Raw genomic sequence first — 26,261 nt, 5'->3', positions numbered from 1 at the left:
TATAGGGGGACTTCTTCCTAATGTTTCAGGGGGTACCCACTAACTAGCAATTATCCCTGTCTGACTTCTGAGCAACTGAGAAGTTCTCTCAAACACTCTTCTTTCTCCTCTGGAGAGGAATAAGAGGTAGAGTTCAACTCAGTGAGTCTGATTATAATAATGAGGAGGCACACGTTAATTTAGTGCTTGGTGGTTTTTGAACATCTGCTTAGGTTCCCTGAGATCAATTTCCATATGAATGTGTGTACAAGCTTTTTCATGCCAACAAACAATTCTCAGACAACATAGATACTAGAATTCTGCTCATCTCCGGTGCTGTGTACCTGGAGATGGGATTAAGATGCCACAGGGCTTGGCCGCCCAAGTCCCCTCTCCACTTCAGATGCCCCTCTTAAGCCCCAACTGTTGTTCCCCTCATATCCTACCGGCCACGTCCAAATCAGAGATTCAATCACAGAACCCTCCCTCTGTTCCTCGGGGACCAATCGGTTTGCTAGAGTGGGTCATAGAACTCAGGAATCCTGTTTACCCAGTAGACCACTGGTTGGTTACCAAAAATATATATTATTTACAAATAGGAGTAAGCATAACAGCCACTGCCAGTTGTAGCCCCCAAACAAACAAACAAACAAAAAATACCCTATAATTTTCCTATAGTTTTGCAGCAGAATGAGGAGTAGCAGAAGCAAAGAACAAAATACCTAGGGACAGTGATGAAGGAACACTGACGCTTTGATAAGGGTGAGGTGCAGCAACTTCGTAAAACTGAAGGATAAACATTTAAACACAATTGTACACATCATGTTCCTGCAATAATATTTTTTTTAATTTTAAAGGATTTCCCTGCTTCCCTCTGTGCATTGCCTTTTCATTCTTTTTGAAGACCTATTTCTCTGCTAGCCCCATGATGGTTAACAGTATCATCTACTAACTACTCAGGTCAACAGAGAGGCCAGTCTGTTGCCAGTATACCACTTGGTATAGGGAAGGACGTGAATTGTCCAAGTTGAGGCCAATTGAATATTCTTGATCCAATATCCTGTGACCAGGGTCCTAGTTTAGGGGCAGGATAGGTATAGGGCAGAAGCACTCAGAGGAGGGTGCCTCTTATTCTGTCTTCTGTGTTTAAGATGAGTGAAATACTCAGTGAGTCCAAAGGTAGGATAGTCTGCTGGGGTGTTGCTGTTCTTGAGGTACAACATGCCAATAGGAGAAAAGAGATGGACCTGGAGTTCAGTCTGGAAAACAGTGTTTGAGTGAGAGGCGTTGTCAGAAGTGAGGCAACTCATTCCAAAGAATAGACCTTGCACACAGCCGGAGGGCATGCAGAAGCAGTCAGCCACAGAGAAGGACTGGGGTGTGTGTGTGTGTGTGGTGGTGGTAGGAAGCAGATGGTCAATAGGCCCAGGGGGTTAGCAGGCACAGGCCAGGAAAGGTTCTCAATGCCTCAGTGATGGAAATTCCTTGGCAGTCTTGGAGCAGCTAGAGGTCTTCAGATCAGCATTTTAGAAATAGAGCATCGCCACTCATGTAGAAAACAAACCGAGTGGAGAGACTGATTGCAGGGAGGCTCTTTAGCAGTGGTTTTGACAAGAGAGAAAAACAGAGGCTGGGGCTAGCACAGAAGCCAGGAGAATAAAGGGGAGATTTAGGAAGTCAAAGAAGAGAATAGCGTCATCGTCTTTGTGTTAGATTGTAGACTGATTCTGGGAGCTCTTTGCTAAGTAGGGAAGATGGGGTGGGGTGGGGGCTAATTTTTCAGTGTGCCTTCTAGAAAGAAGACACTGACTTCTCCCTGGGCTTCTCCACTTTTGCTCAGCATTGTGCTAGCTGAATGTTGCTGGCTGAGTGCAGGTCTGAATCCTTAACTCCTCTTTCCCTCCTGGGCCTGTGTTTTCTCATTTATGAAAGTGAAGTGGCTGTGCCTCAGGGTGCCATGGAGAGAGAGATCACTCTCTCTAGAGCCAGTCAGGGGAATAGAAAGTCACAGCTCAAGATTACCGTTTTTTAAAAAGCTCACTGCAACTTTCAGTTGATGACAGATGTGTAATTCATTGAACTGCAATTCATGGAAGGCAGCGAGTAGTCTGGTTTTGAGTTGCCATGGCAACTGTTTAATTGGGGGAGGGGATGAAGAAATGAATGTCCTATAGTTGCTCTTAAAATCAAGGAAGGAAGGGAAAGTGGGAAAAAGGGAAGGAGAGGGAAGAAGAGGGAAAGGGAAGAGAAGGGAGGGGAGAGGAAGGAAGGGAGGGGAGGGGATGGGACAGGAATGAGTTTGCTCTGTTACTTTCCCAGAGCTTTTCTGAGTCTTTCTTGCGTTTCTTCACTTTTGAGTTTCTGCCAGTATGCTCTGTTCTCCCACTCTGTGCCACGTTCAGGAGAAGGTTGTCACCCCCAATAAAGAACACATGGTCTCAGATTTCACCTCAGAAGGCTCTGTGTAACTTTTGCTTCAGTTTCCACCAAAGGCAAGTTGGATAGATTTCTATTTTAAGGTGGTAGGTGGAACCAATATCCAGAGTAGAAAGGAAGACTAGGTGGGTTCTAGGATTTAGATTTTATGCCTAATTTATAACCAGAAACAGGAGATGTGGCACCTGAGGACAAGAAAAATGACTCCTGCCTTCATAAACTCAGAAATAAGAGGCATTGTACAGCTTACTGTTTACAAAAGACTTTGGATCATCACATTCTTCTTAACCAGTCACTCACAATGAAGTAATTATTCTCACTTTATCCAGAAGATCATCATCATCAGATTCTAGAGTGAGCTTTATGGAAACCCAGCACTAATATGCCCTCTCCGGTATCTTTCTCCCTACTGCGGCTGCAAAGCCTACAGGATACTCAGCACAGTCCTCCTGGCTCTCTGCACCCAGCCTCACCAGCTTGTCTTGGGCTTCTTTGCAGTATGCATCATTCTTCTGGGTCTGTGCATCAGCTGAGAGGTTCTTCTAGGAAAAGATTCTCTTCCCACACTTCCCCCTTGTTTCTCTCTCTCTCTCTCTCTCTCTCTCTCTCTCTCTCTCTCTCTCTCTCTCTCTCTCTCACTCACTGTCTCTCACTCTCTCTCTCTCTCTCTTCCTCTCTCACTCTCTTACTCTCACTCTCTTGCTCTCTATTTTGTTTTTGTTTTTGAGTCACACCCAAAACAAAATTTACTAAACTGCGATTCATGGAAGGCAATGAGTAATCTGGTTTTTACTAACTTGCTGGTTGAGTGACTTACTCCTGAGTAATTGAACCCAGATTGGCCATGTGCAAGACAAATGCCCTATGCATTGTTCTATCGTTCCAGCCCCTCTCTTCTTTCTTGACCCAGTTAGAGCATATGCCCCAACCCCAGTGCACATCAGAGCTCCTATTTCAATATTTCTAGCACCATGTGCTTTACATACATCCAGATTTAGTATGCTTATATCTCTATGACTCTAATGTCTGTCTCCCCAACTAGACATAAAGCTCAGTGAGCACTGGGGTTGTGTCTGCTTGCCCACTGATACGCCCAGACCAGGACTAATCCTGATGATTTCTTCTAAAGAATATCTCATTGGTATTGCCAAAAGCACACCATGGAACCGGACTCACAAGCAAGTTCCTTAAGACCCTTTGCCTTTCCTCGCAGACCACAATGAATTGCATATTTTATAAGTCAAAATATTTTCCATTGCTTAAAACTCTGCACAACTGTAAGATTTGAAACCTAAAGAAAAATCCAGTGCATTCTGTGGACCCAGATTTCTCAGAGTTGTACATGTATGGACATGCAGCTCATAAATGGAATGTTTGCTAATATAGTCCCACCTAGAAAACCATAACATGTTTTTTCTCTCTTCTTCTTCTTCTTCTCTCCTCCTCCTCCTCCTCCTCCTCCTCCTCCTCCTCCTCCTCTTCCTCCTCCTCCTCCTCCAATGCACAGGGGTTACTCCTGGCTCATGCACTCAGGAATTACTCCTGGTGGTGCTTGGGGAACTGTTGGGAATTGAACCCAGGTCAGTCGTGTGCAAGGCAAATGCCCTACCTGCTGTGCTGTCGCTCCAGTCCTCACTTTTTCTTCTTCATTGGGAAAAGCTCACTGAGTCACTGTAGTCCAGCCTCTGACTTCAAGCAACAGCAATGTTGATGGTGGACATTTGTGTCATTCCCTCATTCTCTACTCTTATTTCCTTTCTTGTAAAGGGGAAGCCTCCTGGTTCCATTTTGCAGTTTTTCTTGAACATGCACACAACCAGTATCCTCATTGCCTTCCAGATCTCTGTATGCAGGGCTTCTGTTTGGTGATGATCCCATTAAACCAAGGGAAGATACTTTGGGAAAGCCAAGGCTGACAGTTTATAAATGTGTTTTTATGAAGCTAATGTTCAAAGTTAAATGTTGTTTTTTAGCATAAAATGGTTATTTTAGGAATGACCTCATTATTATATTTTATTTTAAATTGAAATGTAGTTGACATATAACATTGTATTCATTTCAGATCTTGGAACCTAAGTACAAGTGTGTTGTACATTACAAAACGATTCCCCAGAAAATTTTTTAAAATATCATCTAGATAAAGTGCATAGATAAAATTATTTTTTCTTGTGATGAAAACTTTTAAGACCTCTCTTAACTTTCTAAAGCACTTTGCATTATTGTAAATATAATGAACATATAACAATTTTGACTAGGTGGCACATTACATGCCCATTATATGTATACCTATGCCTTTTGACTACCTTTAACCATTTTCTATGGTACTTTCTTACTCAATTTTATTTCTAAAATAATGATTAATGCATCAAATCCGTATAACAATCTCCATGTTTATTCATTTTTAATATTTTTGCTTTGTTTTGTTTGGGGGGGGGGTTCACACCCAGCAATGCTCAAGGGTTACTTCTCACTCTGCACTCAGGAATGTACTCATGGTGATGTTCAGGGAACTATATGGGGTGCAGTAGATCGAACTCAAATTGGATGCATGCATCGAAAGCACCCTACCTACTACATTATTTCTCTAGCCCCTCTTTTAAGGACTTTCAGATCTTTAATTTTACAGTAGACGTTAAAATGCATGAATGAGAATATTCTAGCACTTAGAACATTACTATTGTTTTTAAGAGTTTCATGTCTTATGACTTTCAGCAAAAGGAGATTGCACTGACCTTATCAATAGTTCCTAAGGCCATTTGTGCCCTTGTCCTCAATCTAGGAGCTAAGCTCGCCTGCACTGATATACAACCTTCTCTCTTCAGATCTAGTCCAACCTATGAAACAGTATGTCAATGTTGTAGGAAAGCATGGTGACTTCCTCCCACTCTGGCCACAGGAAAAGGGCTGCCTTCTCTCAGCAGCTGTCCAGCCCTGCAATTTTTGTTTGTTTTTTATATTGTTTTTATTTCTGGGGCACACCCAGTGATGCTCAGGATCTACACCCGAGTCCTGGCAGTGCTCAGTGCTCTAGGGACCAGGTGCCGTGGGACTGAGTGCAGGGCTCCGGTACATAGTGCATGTACATGCTCCAACTCTTTCTGTTATCTTCTTAACCCCAGTGCTCCATTTCGGATGTCCCAGCTTTGAGGATTAAGGATGAACTCATCTTGCAGATCTGTCTTGTCTGTGGCTCTTTTTATCTTTGCTTTTGGTTCTTTTTCACTGTACAGCATTCTCTGTGAGAATGTAGAAAAGAGTATACCAATTTCCTTGGCTCTTGCATCTGATTGTTTTCTTTGTTTGTGGATTGAATGTGTGATTCTGAGCAATTTGATGCTATCATGATTTAGGATGAGATGGAGGAGGAGGCGTACACCCGGTGGTTCAGGAGCTGCACCTAGTTTGGTGCTCAGATGCTGTTCTCAGATTGCTCATGAGACTGGCAATAGGATTTAACCCATGTTTCATTCATGCAAAAGATAGATTCAAACCCTTTGAGTCATATCCCAGGGTCCTACTATATCTTTAAAATATTCACCAAATATTTTTTGCCAAAGGCATTTTAATACATGGTGAATATTTCTCTCTACTCCCTGTGAAACTATGAACTAAGATGCTTAAACAACGATATATAAGCTGGCCTTCAAGTATAACATATTCCAGAAGGCACATAGCTAGGTCACTTTAGAAACACACCTGTTCATTGTCTTCTAGATTGTCTTGGGAAAATTATTAGAGAGCCAAAATAGAAAGTGCAGAGTCCTTGGGCTAAGGAATTTTCAAATATTATTTCAAAATAAGAGTGACTGTGTATAAGTTAACTATTGCTGTTAAATTGTCTAGAACTTAATGGTTTAAAGGACCATCCAGGGCTGGACTGATAAATCTAGCAGATAGGGCTCTTGCATGTGGCGAACCCAGATTCAAGTTCTGGTCTCATATATATAGTATTCCAAGCCCTCCAGGAGTGTTCCTGAGTGCAAAATCAGAGTAAATACTGAGCACCACAGAGTATAGCCCCCGCCCTAAACAACAAAAGACCATCCATTTATTGTTTCTTCAGGCAACAGGGTTGTCCAAGCAATCCACTGTTCCAAATGGGGCTCAATCACATGCTGCAGTACAATAGTCACTTCTATGGGTCTCCTGGCTGGGCTCCAACACCTGTATTCAATCAAATACTGCCCTAAGTGTTGCTGTGAAGAAACTTGCCCATCTATACTAATATTATATGAAGGATATGATTCTTAATACTATGGATAGGTCCATTCAACTGAAAGGCCCTAAATCTAAAACTGAGGTTTCCCTGAGGAAGAGAAGGTTTTACATGTGGTCTGCTTGTTAGCCTCTGCCCTAGAGTTTCTGGACTGTCCATTAGCCTTATAGACTTGAAACTTGGCCAATCAGCCCCTTCCATTGGATAAGCCAGCCCCTTTCGTTGTATAAAACTTGGCGGAGAAAACCCAAATTGTGTGGCACATGGTCCATCATCTGCAGGCGGGGAGTTCAGGTTTGTCCTCATGGTGGTGGGAGGGGAAGCCTCTAAGTGAGAGATTCTGCCGAGCAAGGATCCTGGATCCAGGGAAGGGTGAACATTTGAGGCCACAGTTACCCCCCACTTAAATAATACAGACCATTTGATATGATGGTGCAGATAACAACTTCATTTTTTAATTTCTTAATAACCAATATGTCTTTTTTTTCTCTTTAAGGCAGAAAAAACTTTAGAGTTTGTGCATAGCATAAAATATCAGAATCTTCATTTGCTCTCTTGTAAATGAAAGATAATAAAACTGGCTTCTTGGTATTAGCATGAGAATAAGAGGAGATCTGTGAAAGCAGTTGTAGTAGGGAATGGCAGAGAACCACAAATGCCACCAGTGACACTTAAGTTCCCCTAAAACAGAGATAAAAGGCAAAATGTATTTAAGACCCAGCCTGACTCAAAATTTTTCCCAGTGTTTTGAAATGGTGAATATGCATGGGTAAAAATAATTTTCTATATAATTGTTGGGCAAATAGCTTGACTTGTTTGCAGTCATTCCAAAATGATTTTTGAATTTGCAGGAGGAAAAACAATCTTGTAGATACAAACACAACCCAGTCTCCATAATTTGTTTCCATGATTGCAAATTTTCTTATTTTAATAGCACCTGTGAAAGCTATATTTGTAGAAGCTCATTGGTGTCCAGATCATAGAGCCAGACAGACCTGAGTTCATCTCTGAGATCCTATATTCTCTTGTTCTACAGTTTCTTAGCTCCCTGAGACACAGCTTCACATGTGCAAAATGAGGATGGTAGCTCCTCCTCCCGCAGATGCATACTGTGAGCAAATTAAATGAGATGATGCTCAATAAATGTAGCTCTTGTATCAGAAGAAAACAATAGTAGATAGCAAAATTTTCAGTGTGTTGTTGTTTGCTTTTGTTTTTCTGTGCCACACCTGGGGATGCTCGAGGATCACTACTGGCATGCTCAGGGGACCTTATGGGGTACTGGGGATCAAAGTCAGATTTGATAGCATGCAAGGCAATCCATTATCTGCTGTACTATTGCTCTGACCCCAAATGAAGCATTTTAGATGCTCGCTTCAGCAGCACATAGATTAAAATTAGAAACATTTTAGGATTAAGAATACATTGAATAGGAGGGACTGGAAGCAGATATCCTCTACTCTTCCCCCACCCCCGTCTCTGGTGACTCAGGGGTCATGCCCATAAGCCACTTCCTGCAGGGGCCAGATAATCTCATCATTGGCCACCATCCAGATTGTACAGCTTTTTCTCTCAGAAGGAAGCTTCATGATGCCCCCATAGCCATGCCACTGGACCCCGCACTAGGCTGTTTCACTCGGGAGACCCCAGAGGTGGATGGGTGAGAGCCCTCCACAGCGCAAGGTACCTAGCCCCGGCAGCCAAAAACCTCCACAACCCAATCACCACCATGCTCAAGGCCACTCTTCACATGCTTGGACCGAGCCTCATGCACAAGTGAACCTATTCCTGGACCTCACGGCCACACACATCATAAGACACTCCCTACCCATTCTCAAAGAGTACCACACCACATTTGATAGAATTCAAATAGTAGGCAACCAATCATAGAGGGAAATATATATGTATCTATACATACTTTCATATATATATATATATATGTAAGCTTACATCACTCAACCTTTAACAACATGTTAGTGATAACCTAAAGAATGTCATCTTAATGGCCCCTGCCAAAATAGAACAATCTTTACACTATTTCCTCTATGGATACTTTTCTGTAACATTTTCAGCATTTTCAGTTTTTCATAACAGACAACACAAAATATATTATTTCGATTGTACTTTGGGACAGGGATTGGGACCATATTTCCCACCAAATATGGTGGTGGGAAGGTGTAATGGTGGTGGTATTGGTGTTTGAATATTAAATGTAATCAAATATTGTGAACTACCTTATAAAATAAAAACATTTTTAAAAAAGAAAAGAGTACATTAATGCCAGGGATATGGCCTAGGCCCAGGGGTGTTTGCCTTGCATTCCTTGCCTCAAGGAGAAGATGTGAGAAACACACACTAGTCAAAAAATCTATAGTACGGACACAGAGCCGTGAGAGCAAAAGTGAGGCATTTATTGGCAGTCTAACAAGACCACGTGTCTGATAGGCAAGCACACGCAAAGTGGCCAGAACAAGCATTATATTCTTGACTGCAGATGCAAGTAATCAGTTCCTCATTGGCCAAGTACAGATGCTGGCTAAATTTATAGAAAACTTTTAATACCTGTCCCCTATAGGATTTTGTTGAGGTTTTATAAGTGGGTTTTGAATGTCAGCACATACACACACACACACACACACACACACACACACACACACACACCACTTTGTTCTCTGTGGCAAGAAGGCTATCCTGGATATTTGATTTCTACTATGTAGTTTCTACATTGCCCCCCTCCTAATACACTGTTTAAATATTATTTTAGCTGATGAATCATCAAGTAGACATGCTGCCATTTTCCATGTAAGGTTAAATGCTTTCACTTGAAAAATGGACCACCACTGACTTTATTTCTAACAAACACAGAGACCAAATTCACCTCCCAATACCACATGTCCCCACCACACACACATGCTGCCAGGGTTATGCTGGTGACCCCCAGGCAAAGCAGCACATCACTGGGCTTGAGTATTGAACCACCCAGCCCAGTTAAGCAAGTATTGCTGAGAATGGCTGCTCAAGTCCCAGAATACTGCTTGGGAGGACCCATCCTCCCCAAGTCAAGAAAAAGGAAGAATGTGCTGAAATGCTGATATTTTTAAATGTCGCTACTGTCCACTTACTTCACTGTTCACACTTTTCCAGCAAAGAAAATAGCTCTGTGACAGTTCTGACCTTTTTTACACCAGCACATTGTTGTGTGGAGACATAAATTCTGTAAGTGGAGAAGGCTTGAGCATCATTTCTGAACCTTCTGAGCTACAGCATGTAAAATCTATCCCCAAAGACTATGAATGCAAAGAAATACCACGACACAGGGTAGCATTAAGTAAACAGCCTACAACAAATTAACTGATAATGGTGAAGATAACGTCCTCGTAATTTATAATGTAAAAGCAAAGCAGCATCAAAGCACCCATCTTGAAAATTGTAAGATTGCCAGTTTCCTCCCATGCCCACACTCCATCGGAATACTGAACATTGCCAGGCCTTTTGCAACAGCCAGGTTTTTCAAACAGTGAGTTGGAGTCCCCATAAATATCTGAAAACATGCAGATTTTAGCTTTGATTTCAAATATTAACCCTTCATATTGCATTAGTTAAATGACTGATAGGCTGGAACGATAGCACAGCAGTAGGGCATTTGCCTTGCACGCAGCCAGCCCAGCCGAGCCGGGTTTGATTCCTCCGCCCCTCTCGGATAGCCTGGCAAGCTACCGAGAGTATCTCGCCTGCACGGCAAAGCCTGGCAAGCTACCCGTGACGTATTCAATATGCCAAACACAGTAACAACAAGTCTCACGATGGAGATGTTACTGGGCCTGCTCAAGCAAATCTATGAACAATGGGAGGACCATGCCCATGCCTGTTAAATGACTGATAGGTGCCATATATATATATTATAAGCAAAGTATAATAGTCTTTATACAGCACCATTATTCAACCAAGAAAGAATTCTACCATTGTGAATGTGCTCAACAGAAATCAAAGAGTTCGCCTGCACCTATAAGTAACTTAACGAAAATTGGTGTAGCATTCAGAATGCTTTTTTCTTCCTTTCTCAGAGCTAGATGGTCCCAGGACTGGCCCACCACCAGTCATGCATGACCAGATCTTTTCCCTCTTGCCCATCTGCCCTACTCGTGAGGGCAGTGCCTCTTTTCAAGATCCCAGGCTGGTGATGATGGCTCCAAATATCACATCCTCACAGACCCTTTGCAAGAGTGGGAGGGGTGAGTGAGGCTGACTCCCCTCATCTGTGTCCCTCTCTCTTTTTAGCTGGGAGACAATCTGTCCTCTGAAACCTTCCAAAATATTGCTTTTCACATCCTCTTGGCCAAGTACCCATAGTGCTGAGGATCTGGTATTTTCAGTCTCCAAAGAGAGGTAAGGGCTCTGTCTGCAGGAAAGGGAAAAAGCAGGCTATTGGTCAGCATCTAAAAGTGTCTGCCGCTTGAGAGATGGCACAGCGGCTAGGGCATTTGCGTTGCACAGGGCTGACCCAGGTTCAATCAGGTTCAATCATATGGTCCCCCAAGCACCACCAGGAGTGATCCTGAGCACAGAGTCAAGAAAGGAGTAACCCCTAAGTGGTTACCGGGTGTGGCCAAGAAGATAATTAATTTTTTAAAATTAAAGTGTCTGCCAAGGGAAATTAAGGAGAAAGGCAAAGGCTAGTGAGCCTAACAAGGCTCAGAAATCTCCTGCTCTACTTCCACCAATAGTAGTTCTATTTTTATTTATTTTTAATTTTTAAATTTTATTTTCATGAAGTTGTTCACAATAATTGATTACATTCAATACTTCAACACCAATTTCCACCACCATTATTTCAAAGTTTCCCACCAGCACTCAATCCTGTCCCACATGCAGATGTTAGATAATTTATTCTGTATTGCTTGTTGTGAATGGTATAAGATGTCTGTAAGGGTCTATCACAGTGATTCAACAAAAAGAAAAAAATGTATGAGATATCACACGGCCTATTCTTATTTTTGACACAAGACTTCTTTATGAGATTCTGTTTGAATAAAAGCTTCTATGGATTAAAAAATGATGCAAATCTGATTTAGCATATAGTGAAATAGCTAGTACATGCCGTGAATCCAAATAACTTGTTTATACAGTCCTAGCATCTCCAACAGTTCCTAGCAGAGGTTTATGAATTTTCTGTTGCTGCTGTGACAAATCACTAACTTAGCAAATGAAAATAACAGTTACCATCTTAACATTCTGGAGGTAAGATAGAAGTTCAATATGGTCTTCACTGTACTCAAATCAAGATGCCAACAAGACTGATTGCAGTCATTCTGGAGGCTCTAAGGGGTGAATCCATGCCTATGCCTTTTCATTTCCAGAGGATGCCCACATTCCTTGACTTGTAGATCCTTTCCTGCAATGGCATCACTCTGACCTCTGCTTCTCATCACAGCTTCTCTGACTCTGTCCTTCTTGTCTCTTTCTTATACCAATCCTTCTGATTTCATGGGGCTCACCCACATTATCCAGGATGTTCTTCCCAGAAAGAAATTTAATCACATCTGAAAGTCCAAGCTACGGAAGGTAGAATATTCACAGGTCCTGGGAATTAGGACATGGACGTCTTTGAGGAGCTATTATCTTTTCTTCCAAAGAGCTCAATAAGTATTTCTAGAGTTTTTAAAAATAAACATTAGCATCTTAGTATTGGAAGCTTATTTACACAGCACCTATTTTAACCTTTCATAAGAAAATGATTATTCCCCACTCTGCTTGAAAACGTCTGGTGCTGGGGGCTGTCTGCCTTCCAAATGAACTCTTCCAGGGTTGAACAGCTCTCGAAGGCTCTAAATCACAACCCTGAATCAAATGACTGATTCGTCAAATTTGTCCATGTAGCAATGACTGGCCAAGGCTCAGGGAGGAAGGGAGATGAAAGAAGAGTCATAAAATAAACAAATTCAGAGGAAAGGGGATGGCATTCCAGGCTGTGCAAACATATTAGGCAGGGCAGATTTAACAGGCCAAGTTCTGGTAACATTAATAAACTCATTTATCTTGGGCAGAATTCATCTTAACTAGCTTGGGCAAAAACAGCATGAACTTTAAAAAAGTTGTAAATGGCAGCTGTAGACAGCAACTGCTAAGCAGTCTCTCCTCCACCACCCTTCCTGAGACTGGCAGATTCTAATTAAAACACTCGCTACAAACCTACACTTGGTTTTGAGGGGAATGAATACTCTATGAACCTGCCTCTTTGATTCCCAGTATCCAACTTGGATATCATCTTTGGTTCTTCCATTGCTCTGGGCCCTGTGACCACTAACCCTGTCTTATACCCTACTCAGCCTTACCCTCTAGGAACTCAAAGATTTAAATACAGACATTTGAATTGGGGAATAATGAAAGTGAGAGAAGTCAGGCAAAGTCATATTGAAGATTTTGGTGTGGTCCTTGGAAAGCTGATTGTTTCATGTATGAAAAGTGACAAGCAAGAAGAGCTTTAGATTGCAGAGCAAGTATTGGGGCATAACCCCAGTAAGAGGAGCACTCAGAGGAAGAACAGGGAAAGTGTCAGTAGTCTTGCAAGCACTTCCTTTCATCTAGACTGACGTTCCCTTAATCTTGCTTCTTTTGCTAAGAAAAATGGTGGTATGAACCATGGATCTGGGTGGTATATTTGTCCCTGAAAAACATGAACATTTAGTGCATTTTTGTTGTAATAATTAACCAGTTTTAATGTTTTTCTGAGAGTAATTCATAGGGAGCATGTATCTTTCCAAGATACATAGTGCTAGAGACAAACCCCTGTAAACTGTAGTTCCCAGTGATTGATGCAAAGCATTGTCATTTTATTCTTTTCATAAGGAATCAGAAAACAAAATAATAGCCACTCACTTTCCTCTGCCAGACGTCACATCAAACTCTAGTCAGACCTGACCTCCTGACCATGTGACTCATTTTGAAATGAGATAAAATAAAAATGGGAAATTTGCTACTTCCTCTAAACCACTAGCCAAAAGTGCCTCTTTAATTTTTTTTAACAGTGGTGCCACTTTTGGCATATGAAGACAAGATTCACATGTTTCTTACATCATCTTCTAGCAGTAAGTTGTTGGATACATTTTTAAGATGGTGAACCAAAAACTTATACAAAATCCTTGGGGAAACGTCCTTAACATTCCTTTAAATTAGAGTCACCAACATTTTGATTTATACATAAAAGAAGAAAAACACCATTATTACTAGAGAACTAGCTCTGCAAACCACTATTTAAAGCAGTTCTTGCAGAGAACCTATAATTTAATAAGACCAGGAAAAGGTTAGCCTAACATCCCCTATATTTTTTCATGCCTGTTTACTCAATTACACAAGTACTTGCACAGCAAGCAGACCTCTAATTGTGTAGACTTCAGTGAAGGAAAAATGGGACTTGCTGTAAAATAAATTCTTGGGTGTAACCAAATTACATACCACTTCCCATACTTTAATTTTTTTCCAAATTGCCCATTACTTTCAATGAAAACATACTCTAGAAAAGCATTATAAATACTCAAAACATTTTTCTCAAGGACCAGTTTCCCTTCTTCAGATGCAGTGGAGTTGCTTCTGCTTGACATTATTCTGCTGAAGATTCAAGGAATTTTGCATGCAATGTACCATATGTAAAACTGGAGAATTTTACTTCAGCTTCAGTTCTTCTTTAACAAGTCAGTCCTCTTTTGCTTCTATTCTTATGATGCCATGAGCAGTCATCATGCTGGTGAAGTAGAGTTCTGTCCTCACTCACCTGAGACCATCTTGGGTAGCAGGAGCAGCTTCAGAACACATGCTTGGGAATCAGGAAAATCCTTCATGCCAGGAACCATGCCTATGTCACAGAGCTCATTCCCTATTTGAAAAAATGGTCTACGCCCTCATGTTTTCCCAGACAGATGAAACCATGAACTGAAAATTCTCTAAGTAGTATCCAAAGAGCAGTTCCAGTCTCCATTTTCAAATTGTGACACATGACCTGGTCTCATTGGGTTATTCTATTTTTACTATTAGTATTTTATCTTGTTAAGATTCATCTTCTCGGCCCATGCGTGTGGAGAGCGGCCATGAGAATGGCAGTGGTTGAGTTCTGGAGGTTTTTGGCTGTTGGGGCTGGGTCCCTTGCGGTGGGGAGGGGCCTCACCCACCCCCCTTCCAGGCGCCCCAAATGAAACTGCCTGGTGCAGAGTACAGCAGCATGGTTTTGGCAGTGTTGTTTTATACTCTCTTCTGAGAGAGAAGGACAATGAGTCTCTGGATCATGGCCTTGTGGGTGTGACTGCTGAATTGCCACACCACATTTGATGGGGTTTAAAGTAGCAGGCAATCAACCATAGAAGGAAATATATTTTTACAGATATAAATATATATAGATGTATATATAAGCACAGAAGTTTTAACCCTTAACAACATAAATTAGTAATCTCTTATAGAAGGGCTTAATGACCTCTGAGTGAAATACTACAGTCTTCACACACTCTCCTCTAAGGAAAGTTTTTTGGAGCATTTTCAGCAGTTTGTTCATAACAAAAAATAAGGGTAAAGGCCCTCCCGTTGATCGTCGATTTGCTCGAGCGGGCCCAGTAACGTCTCCATTGGAGACTTTGTTGTTACTGTGTCTGGCATATCGAATACTCTCGGTAGCTTGCCGGGCTCTCCGAGAGGGGCGGAGGAATCGAACTCGGGTCGGCCATGTTGGCCGCTTGTAAGGTGAACGCCCTACCCGCTGTGCTATCGCTCCAGCCCAACAAAAAATACAAAATAAATTATTTCAGTTCTACTTTGGGGCAGGTGTTGGGGTTGGGGATGGAAGTATGCAAAATACAGTTGTGAGAAGGTATAATGGTGGTTGGATTGGTGTTTGAATATTAAATGTAATCAATATTGTGAAATTCTTTATAAAATAAAATAAAATTTAAAAAAAGACTCCTCTTCTCAATGACGTCAACTCCCTTCAAAATACTATGAAATATTTTTGTGGTCCAGCCCCATCCCCACCACCCTGTTGTTGTTTCCTATAACTAAAGTGGATCATTAGAAAAGTATGTCTGGGGGCTAGAGAAACAGCACAGCAGGAAAGATCCTTTCCTTGATGTAGCCTACCAGGATTCAACCCCCCAACACCACATATGGACCGCCAAGTACTTCCAGGCTGTCCCCTGAACAAAGAGCCAGAAGTAGGCCTTGAACATGGCAAGGTATGGCCAAATTCCACCCCCCCAAAAAAGAAAGGAAAAGAAAAATGTTAATAGAATCCTGAGGCAATCCTCATGCTAACATTTTATGGTTCATGATCCTTCAATAATTAGTTATCTACTTAGTTAAGATAAGAAATGAGAAAAAATTGTTATTTCCATTGTCGTGAAAACTTGGAATCTCTGTAAAATTCAAGTTGTGCTTTTACTTTAAATTCTGCTCTTTCTTCTCAAATTAAAAGAGCAATGTATACCACATCTGTGAATTTTAGAGCAAGAAACTAATTTCAACTGTAACATTTTCTTTTTTCAAATAAAATCTCTTTAATCATAGCCCCATTTGAAGTTATATGTTTTTCATTCAAAGGGCATGCACACACTCTTTCCCCTTCCCTTTGTTGGTGCTGTTGCCTTGACCGAGGAGGGAGGGTCTACACCCTGGATTGTGGCGCCTTGACATTACATGCTTTGTTGTGGCACCAGAAATCCCCTTGTGGATCCTTGTGACTGTGTCACAAGAATGATACTCACAGGATGGTGCTAGGGACCAAACTGATGTCCTCATGCCTACACAACAGATGGTCTACCACTGTGCTATTCTTGCACACATAAACTATTTCATACAGGTGACTTGGAACCAGGAAGTACCCTCAAAATCCAAATAAATTCTTTTAACTCCCAAAAGAGTTTTGATGTCATTGTCCCCAAAAGAATTTTTTAAACATATGTCTATAGGATTGGAAAGAGAATATTGGAGGAACAATAGTATGCTTGCCTTTCATGTTGCCACTTCAGCCCACCATTTTTCAATCTCCAAAACCATGCATGGTCCCTCGAGTGTCCAGGGATCACTGCTGAGCACTGCAGGTCTACCCCAAACCCCTAATTAATAAATTATGCCTCCCTTTAGGGGCAGTAGCACTATCAAGGAGGATGTCGGCTCCAACAATGAGAAGGAGATGTGGAGGAAGCATAGATTGACTCTGGAGCACTGAGATCAGTTCTCAGTTCAGCTCTGGGCAACAATGAAAGCTCAGACACAGTCCCATTCAGTAACACCACAGAACCTCACTTACATCATTCCTTAGCCAGAGGGCTGCAGCAAGAATCCAGACCTATGGAAATGTCCTCCCCACACCCCCAGAAATATAAAGTATCATTCACATGTCAGTTCTGCATTATCACTTGTTCATCTTGTGACAGTACCACACACACAGTCTTCAACTCATAAATGTACTCAATGGCATAATCAAAGTAGGTTAAAGAGCATAATTCTTTATAATTGGTGAGCCCATCTCTAATATTATTTTGTTTTATCTTTACTTCTACTAAAAATTCAAATCAAGGGGTTAGGAGTGACAGGACATCTATATCTGAAGGTAGCAAAACAGGAATTTTGCTCAAAAAGGGAAACATCAGATCCATTAATGTGTCTCTCTGCAAATAATATCAGAATGGTCTACCTTGAGAAAGCAATCTCCTGCTTACATATCCACACAAAAAGTTTCTGTTTTTGCTCTTATTATGGCTCATGGGTGATTGAAAAGTGAGGGCTATACATCCAAACCCATCTATGATCCAAATAAGCAGTTTCTCTAAAGGTCACATATCCTGTCCTGAGATTTTGATTGTGTTGCTTCAAGAGGATTCTAGATTTTCCCACCAACATTATTATGTATTGCACAAAATATACGTGGTACAAATGTGTGTGTATATGTGTGTGTATGTGATGGTTTGCACAGCTTTTCTCACCTTTACCATGATTAGTTGTATCATACAGAATAGTTCTGATCCATACTTAGGAATCATAAGTGGCAGTTATCTGGAATATCTACTTAATACTGATAATATATCTCTTTGTTAATGTGTTCATATTTTTGGTACTCCACTTGATGGGGTATTACCTTAATACTATGGAAAGTAATCTATGTGTTTCACTGTGCCTACAAAACCTAACCCAAAATTCAGATTTAAAGGTCACGAAGGATTAGCTGTAACACAGAGAAGGAACCAGGGGCACTGAGAGTGGAAACAAATAGTTTATGGGTCAGGGGTCTCCAGATATGCCTCACTGAAGACTTAGTTACAGTGACAGTAAAGGTAACCACCTTCTCATGTATTTCTCAGTGAAACCCTGAGAACATTTTGTTACCTGTATGATTCCATTCCCCTGACCCTGAAAGAGACTCCAATATGATCATTGGGAAAGATGAGTAAGGAGAGGCTGCTATAATCTCAGGGTTGGGATGAATGGAGACATTACTGTTGCCCAAACAAACAAACACTGTCCCCCATTGTTCATCGATTTTCTCGAGCAGACCCAGTAATGTCTCCATTTTGAGACTTGTTGTTACTGTGTTTTGCATATTGAATACGTCACAGGTAGCTTGCCAGGCTTTGCTGTGCGGGGACTGTTGCCCACTCGAGTAAATTGATGAACAACGGGATGACATTGATGACAGCAGTACAGTAATGATTCCATCATAAAATTAATTCTTTTCATGCAGAATATGTGTTGAATTTAAAAAGAAAGATAAGCTTACTGCAGTATGTGTGACATCATTGTAGCTAAAATCACAAGTGCTTGCCTCGCATCATTTTTTTCGTGCATGTGTTTTCTTTTTTTTTCATTTTGGGGCCACACCAAGTGGTGCTCTGGGCTTATTCCTGGCTCTGCATTCAGGTATCATGCCTGGAAGCTCAGGGGACCATATAGGGTGCTGGAGATCAAACCCAGGTTGGCCATGTACAAGGCAAATATCTTGCCCACTGAACTATTTCTCCAGTACTTCATGTGTGTGTATTTTTAATGGCATATTAATTTGATTTATAAAAGATCCACATTGGAACTATGGGTTTATTGAGCATCATTGAAAAAAATGACACCCTCCAATCAAACATCCTTTCTCTTGAACTTTCTCCTGGGTGCAGACATGATGGCAGTTACCTCTGTGCCTCCAGAGCCTGCTCACCATTGATGTGTTAGGAAAATAAGCTTGGGGCTCATTTAGCAAACGCAGTAGAAAACTTTGACTAAGAGCTATCAATAAAACAGTGAGGGCCAGAGAGATGTAACTGCTTGATTTTCACATGCTGACCTTTGTTCAATCTCCAGCACCTCATATGGTCCCCCAAGCTCCCCAGGAAGTAATCCCTGAGTTCAGAGCCAGGAGTAAGCATAGTGAGAGTGGCTCAGCGATCTTCCTACCAAAAAATCTATCCCAAAGTATTATACAGATATAGTGCAATACTTAGCACACCCCCAATGCCATTTTCCAAAAGAAATAGGACAAGTGTTACTAATTTTAATCATAGACCCAGGTTCAATCCCTTGCATTCCATATGGTCCTCTGTGCACGGCCAGGAGTAATTCCTTGAGTGCAGAGGAATAATTCCTGAGCATCGACAGCTGTGGCGCCCAAACACTAGGGGGAAAAATAACTAAAATTCATCGTAACTATTAAAGGCCCTTAATAGCCAAGACAGTACTGAAGGCGGGGGCAGAAGGGAGTTGGGAAATAGTGGAAGATATGTGAATATCTGTGTTCAATTCCCTGTACTGGACAAAAAAAAAGATGGAAACCTCATGTTCTCCATCTTCAAACTATTCTACAAAGCTTTAGTAATCAAAACAGTAGTTAATGGAATAAAAATAGACACAGATTAATAGAATATAATAGAGTCAAAAATAAATAATTGCATATGTGTGCAGTGAATTTATAGCAAAAGAGTCAAGAACGTAAATTACAGAAAGAAAATCTCTTCAACAAATGATACTGAGGAATACTGAATAGCCCTATAAGAAAAGAATGAAATAATTACACAAAAGTTAACTCATATTAAAGTCTTGGATGTAAGACCTGAAACCTTATTAATACTTTGAAAAGACATAGGCAAATAGGCTTCAGTGATACCTTTTTGGGATTCAATTCCAGAGACTAGAAAACAAAAGCAAAAATAAACAAAGGTATCATATCAAAGTGAAATCTAATGCACAGTAAAAGAAATTATCATTAAAATGAAGAGGCACCCTCGTAAGTGGGAAAATATATTCCCATATCATGCATTTAACAAAGAAAATTTATCTATCTATTATTTATTCATGTGTACTTTTAACCAAGGAGATTTATCACAAGATTACTATCACACAACTCAGTAAGAAGAAAATAATTTCAACAAAATATGTATAGAATAGACTTTTCACCAAAGAAGGCATACAGATAATCAGTAAGTATATGGAAAAAATTTTTTTCATTACTGCTTACTATTAGAGAGATATAAATCAAAATGATAGTGAGATATTATCTCACCCCTGTGAAATGGCTTATAACAAAAGATCAGAAACAATAAGTCCTGCCAATGAACAGAGAAAGGTGGCTCTGATGTACTACTATTCGGGTAGGGTTGTAAAATGTTAGAGCCTCAGTGGGAAATGGTAAAAAGACTTCATGAAATTTCTCTTTTATGGGGCAAGGGGTTTACTCCTGACTCTGCACTGAGAAATTTCTCCTGGTGGTGCTTGAGTTACCATAAGGGATGTTGGAAATTGAACCCAGGTTAGCCACATCCAAGGCAAATTTTCTACCTCTTGTACTATCTGGCCCTTGAAATATTTTTCCCAAATTTTATTTTATTAAAGCAACATGAGTTACAAAGTTATCTATAGTTGGGTGTGGTTTTTTGTTGTTGTTTTCTTTTTTTCTTTTGGGGTCACACCCAGTGATGCACAGGGGTTACTCAGGGTTTGCCCCTGGCGGTGCTCAGGGGACTATACAGGATGCTGGGAATCGAACCCCAGTCAGCTGTATGCAAGGCAAATGTCCTACCCTCTGTACTATTGCTCCAGCCCCAATATAGTTGGGTTTTTGACACACAATGTTCCATCACTGGTCCCACCACCATTGCCAACTTCCCCCCACCAGTGTTCCGAGGCTACCTCTCCTACACCCTGCACAGCCCTGAAATGTTTTTAAAGAGAATAATTGTTATGTGATCTAGCAAAAAATTGCCATATTTCTAGACAGCTTTCTGAATAACACAAAAAATACTACTTCAAATTATATACATGTACATGTATAGACACCATTGTTCATTGCAGCACCATAGTTCATTCATTGCAACACTAGTTATAGTTGACAAGGTAATAAGAAATTGGATAAGAAATAATCCAAGTTTTCAAAGACTGGTGAGTGGATAAAGAAGCTGGGAATGTATATGTGATAGAATGTTATTCAGCTGTAAGAAAATATAAAATCTTGCCTTTTACAATAGTATGGAGTATATTGGAAGGGATCATACCAAGGTAACAGAAGGAAAAAGACAAATATTAATTGATCTTACTTAAATGTGACAATAAAAAAGTAAATCAAGAGAACAAAGAAAGCCAGACTAAAGCAAACCCTTCCACTATTACCCCAAAACTGAGATTACCTAAGAAAGTTCTGAAAGGATGGAGATTTAGTGACTAATGAGTACTGGTACTTGGGCTTGGAACATGGTATGGTGACTTACATTTTGAGGAGATGTGAAACTGTACCCCTAAAATATATCTAGTGTTGCATACTATTACCTCAATAAAAAATACGTGGGTGTCTGACTCATAGTGCTGAGTAAGCACAATTATGTGAGCCATCACAGCTGTGTGTGACTCTCAGTTATAACAACAACAGCAACAACAAAGAAGGTAAATGGGAAAGTAATAAGTAACAGGAACATAAAATTTTAAATAAGTAGATTTTTTAAAATTTAAAGTAAGATGTAGGGAAGGTAGAGCTCATTCTTGCTTGTCAAAGGTCCCTGGCTCAATCCCTCATAACAAAAATACTTATGAAAATAGTCCAGGTATATATTTGGATGCTGACCCTCACTTCCTGGATGAATCTAGGTGACTTTATTTTTGTAATTCTTAGCTTGTTCTTCCTTAAAGGGTATATAATAATAGCACCTTCCTCAGAGAGTTGTTTTCAAGGTTAAGTATATTCATTGTTGCAAGATATTAGATTTTAATGTTACATTTTTTTAACAGGGTGATGACCAGTTAAATGTATTTGGAGAAGACACCACTGGAGGTGAGTTCCCCAGACCTAAAGTTGTCACTTAGAAACTTTGAGCATTTGTTCTTATTGTACAACAACAATAATGAACTACTGAAATAACTTGCATAGCCAAAAAACACACTTAAGACTGAAATGTTTTGTATCTCACAACTCTTGGTTTCTGTAAAGAATCAATGGAACTTACAACAAGAAATGTTTCCTAACTACCCAGAGAACATAACCTCAGTGAAAAGATAATGTTTGGGGAAAAGTAAGTTTGGACACCATTTAATACTCAATCCCCCTTTTCAAAATGTCACTTATTTAATAGGAGAGCAAGATTCCCACAAGTTCTATGGCAAAGAGAGCTGATTAAACTCAGGTCTTTTTCCTGCATGATATCTCTGGGACACAACCTAAGAAACCTAAAAATGATGCTGCTTTATAATTTGTCCTGTTAAGAGTATTGTAAAAAACTGAGGGAAAACCCTATAACTAGACACATATACAATAACAACAACAAAAGATAAAATTATCTGAATTTGGGATCGTGAAGAAAAAAATAAGGTTTGTGTTGCTCTAATTACCTTCTCTAACATTTCCACTTTGTAATAAATCCTGTTACAATTGTGGTCCATAGAAATCTGGCTATATTGACTATGAGTAGATACACATCAGTGATTTGGCTTTCTAAGTATTCCACATCTAACCCTGCACTGATTCATGCACAAGGGCTGGTAGATAAAGTGTCTGATGATAAGGCAACAGCAATATGTGAAAACTTCAGTCACCAAATGGCATTATGGTGATCTCTGAGGAAAGGCAGATAAATGTGAGCCAAGTGAAAATAATTAGCTCACTTTCAGCTGGATGGGGATCAATTTTTTTAGTTAATAGTTCCCTTCCCCCCCCCCCATTTATAAAGTTAATATATAGCCACTATAGAAGATTTTTAAGATAAAAAGTAAGAGTCATCTATCATTAGCTTGTACCCTTGTCATTAAAAATTCTTTATCAGGACTGGTGACTCTTTCAGGGTCAGTGGAATGAGACCCACTGCATTTACTGGTTTTGGCATATTGAATATGCTACGGATAGTTTGCCAGGCTCTACCATGCGGGCAGGTTACTCTCGGTGGCTTGCCAGGCTCTCTGAGAGGGATAGAGGCTTTTAGGGTGTCCTCTAATCATCCTTGCAGGTGTTCCCATGGTTCAAACCATATTTGAACCCTATAAAATATGGTGCAGTAATCTTGGAAGGTGGGTATTAAGTGTCTTATGATGCGGCCACGTGGTCCAGAAAGCATCCTGGAGTGTGGCAGAGGCTGTGTAGTGGAGGTAGTGGAGGTAATGGAGGTCTGCCAATAAGGTATTTATCTGGTACCAGTAGGGTGGGTCTTCTGTGTGTAATCCCTGGGTTCCTGAAGGTTGGTGGAAGCAGACTGGGCAGGGTAGGGTGGGGTTTCTGGTTTTAATCCCTTGGTCTTCTGAGACTGGTGGGAGCAGGCAGAGGATCTCTGTTCCCGGGTCCCATTGAGCCTGGACTCCAAGGTCACAGAGTTCCACTTACCTGGTTCTGTGGAGCTTCAATCGTGCATGAGTCTCAGCCCAAGCATCCAGAAAGCATGCTGGAGCATGGCAGCGGCTGGGTAGTGGAGGTAGTGGAGGAACATGAGACAAAAGAGGAGTCAGTGGTATCGGTGTCCTTGTCAACATGAACTTGGCCATGAGCATTGATTCATTCGAATGCCTAACAACCTGAATCGGATGATTATACTTGAATAGATGTGGCTCACTGCTGACAGTTTCTGTCTTTGTTGTCTATGCACCAACATCCAATTACGATGAAGGAGAAACTGAGAAGTTGTACATGTAACTGGAGAAGTTCTATAAAGAAGACCACACCTTCTACAAAATCATTGTCGGTGATTTTAATGCCAAGATCGGACCGAGAAGATCAGCCATAGAACTCCATATCAGACCCAAGGCCTAGAATGGAATGAACAGAGTGAGAAACTTTCTGAGTTTATCATGTCAACCAAGACCATCCATGGTAACTCACAGTTCCAGAAGGCCGAATCTAAACACTGGACATGGGAGTCTCGTGGAGGACGGTTCCACAACAAAACTGACCATATTAAATTCAATCAACAGTTTTTCCTGACTGATGTCACTGTTGTTCCAAAATTCCAAACGGGATCAGACCACTGTCTCTCCTTCATGCAAAATTCTATTTCACGGAGCAGGGAGAAAGGGCTGTAAAGTTTTAGAAGAGAACTCCCAGAGTGACCACTAACTGGGAGTTCTTTGGCACTGTTGTGGCAACATGGGAAGATGCCATCATTGACAGCATTGATGAGGCATACAATCGACTGGTTCAGCACCTCCATGATTGTGTGAGGAACGCCAAGAGAGAGATAGCCACAAAAAGACGCTGTCTTCGAAAACTCTTGAGCTCATTCACCAACATGGCTTGGTGCAAGCCTCAGGTTGACGCGATCAAGGAAGACCTCAAAGAGAGAAGAGCAACAGTGCTGGCAGATGTGACAGAAGCTGGGGAAAGCATTCACAATGCCCTCCTGTCCTTCACCAACTATAAGACCAAGATGACTGTCCTCTGACTTCCTGGTGGATCTATCACATTTTCCAGAAGGGCAATGGAGAAGATTATCCATGACTTCTACTCAGATCTCTTTGATAGCCACGTCCACCTGCCCACATACCAAATTCCACAGGATTGATATGTCATTCCCAAAGTTCTCCCTTTCGAAATACAACATACCATTTTGTCGGTAAGGAAGCAAACAGCACCCGGCCCAGACAAGGTCATACCCAAACACCTGAAGAATCTGCCCTCAGTACTCATCAATACACTGGCACGGCTCTTCACATGCTACCTGTCTGAATGCAAAGTTCCATCCCAGTGGAAAATCAGCAGGACTGTACTACAGTACAAGAAGGGAGATATCCACGACATTGGCAACAGGCTTGATCTGCCTGTTGTCTGTCATCTACAAGGTGTTCTCTCAAGTCATCCTGAATAGGATTGGCAGAACACTAGATGAAGGACAACCATGCGAGCAAGCCGGGTTCCACAAAGGATTCAGCACCATCGACCATATCCACATGATAATCAAGCTCATTGAGGTTTCTCAGGAGTTCAAGATGCCGCTCTGTCTAACATTTATTGATTTAAAGAAGGCCTTTGATTCTGTTGAGACTGAAGCAGTCATTGAAGCCCTAGCCAAACAGGGCACTCAAACTCAATACATCAGGATCTCTGTGAGCTCTATTACGGATTCACTACCAAGATCTCACCATTCTACAAGGAAGTGATCATCCATGTCAAGAGAGGGGTTCAGCAGGATGATACCATTTCACCGAAACTTTTCAGTGCCACCCTCGAGAAAGTCATGTGATGACTGAAATGGGAAGGAATGGGAGTGAAGATAGACAGTCGGCAACCACACCACCTCTGCTTCGCTGATGACATTATTCTAATAACACCAAACATTAGCCAAGTGGCACAAATGCTGGCCGACTTTGACCATGAGTGTGGAAAGGTCAGACTGCATCTTGATCTCAAGAAGACAATGTTTATGATAAACGGTCTCGTTCCTGACATTCCATTCTCTCTCAATGAAATGAACATCTCCGAATGCAACAGTTATGTGTACCTAGGTCGAGAAGTCAACATGACGAATGACCTGGCACCTGAGTTGCACAGGAGGAAGAGAGTGGCTTGGAATGCCTTCAAGAGCATCGAAGAACTAGCTAAGAGAATGAAGAACTTCCGGCTTTGGGCACATCTCTTCGATTCCACTGTTCTTCCTTGCATTAACATACGCCTCAGAGACAGGGGCCCTACAAAAACAGGATGAGAACGCTATTCGGGTCTCCCAAAGAGGAATCGAAAGAGCTATGCTTGGAGTATCACGCTTCACTCAAGTAAGAGATAAAATCCAGAGTTCCGTCCTCCGTTGACGATCAGGAATGAGGGACGCTTGTCTTGTTTGCCAAGGTGTCGAAAATCAGATGGACTGGACATGTAATGAGATTTAGAGACAACCGCTGGACTAGAGCCATTACTGACTGGATTCCATGGGACGTCAAAAGATCGCATTGCCACCCACCTATGAGATGTTCAGACTTTTTCGTCAAGACCCTGAACAATCGTTTTGAGGCTCTCATGTTCCTTGAATGATGCCATTCGGACTACACTAACACACAACAGGGATGAATGGAGATGATACTGGCACCCGCTCGAGCAAATTGATGAATAACAGGATGTCAAGTGATCAAGTGATCAAGTGGTTGGGGCTGAAGAGATAAGGTACCTTCATATGGCCTTGCATGTTGCCAACTCTGGTTCAATCCCTAGCAGCAC

The 26,261-nt window shown here is 41.2% G+C and overlaps 1 protein-coding gene across 2 annotated transcripts in view; it reads left to right on the top strand.

Moving 5' to 3' along the window:
* Positions 1 to 26,261, top strand: part of AK5 (adenylate kinase 5) — a 286,756-nt gene that overhangs the window by 178,848 nt on the left and 81,647 nt on the right. For both annotated transcript variants that reach the window (XM_056123767.1, XM_056123766.1), the window contains exon 9: positions 21,866 to 21,908. In XM_056123767.1, coding sequence (XP_055979742.1) covers positions 21,866 to 21,908 — 43 coding nt within the window. The remainder of the gene's footprint in view (positions 1 to 21,865; positions 21,909 to 26,261) is intronic.

Source organism: Sorex fumeus, unplaced genomic scaffold (genome assembly GCF_029834395.1).
Source record: "Sorex fumeus unplaced genomic scaffold, SorFum_2.1 ptg000047l, whole genome shotgun sequence".
Lineage (NCBI taxonomy): Eukaryota > Metazoa > Chordata > Mammalia > Eulipotyphla > Soricidae > Sorex > Sorex fumeus.
Note: the sequence above shows the minus strand (reverse complement) of the source record. Positions and strands in the feature narration are given on the sequence as shown.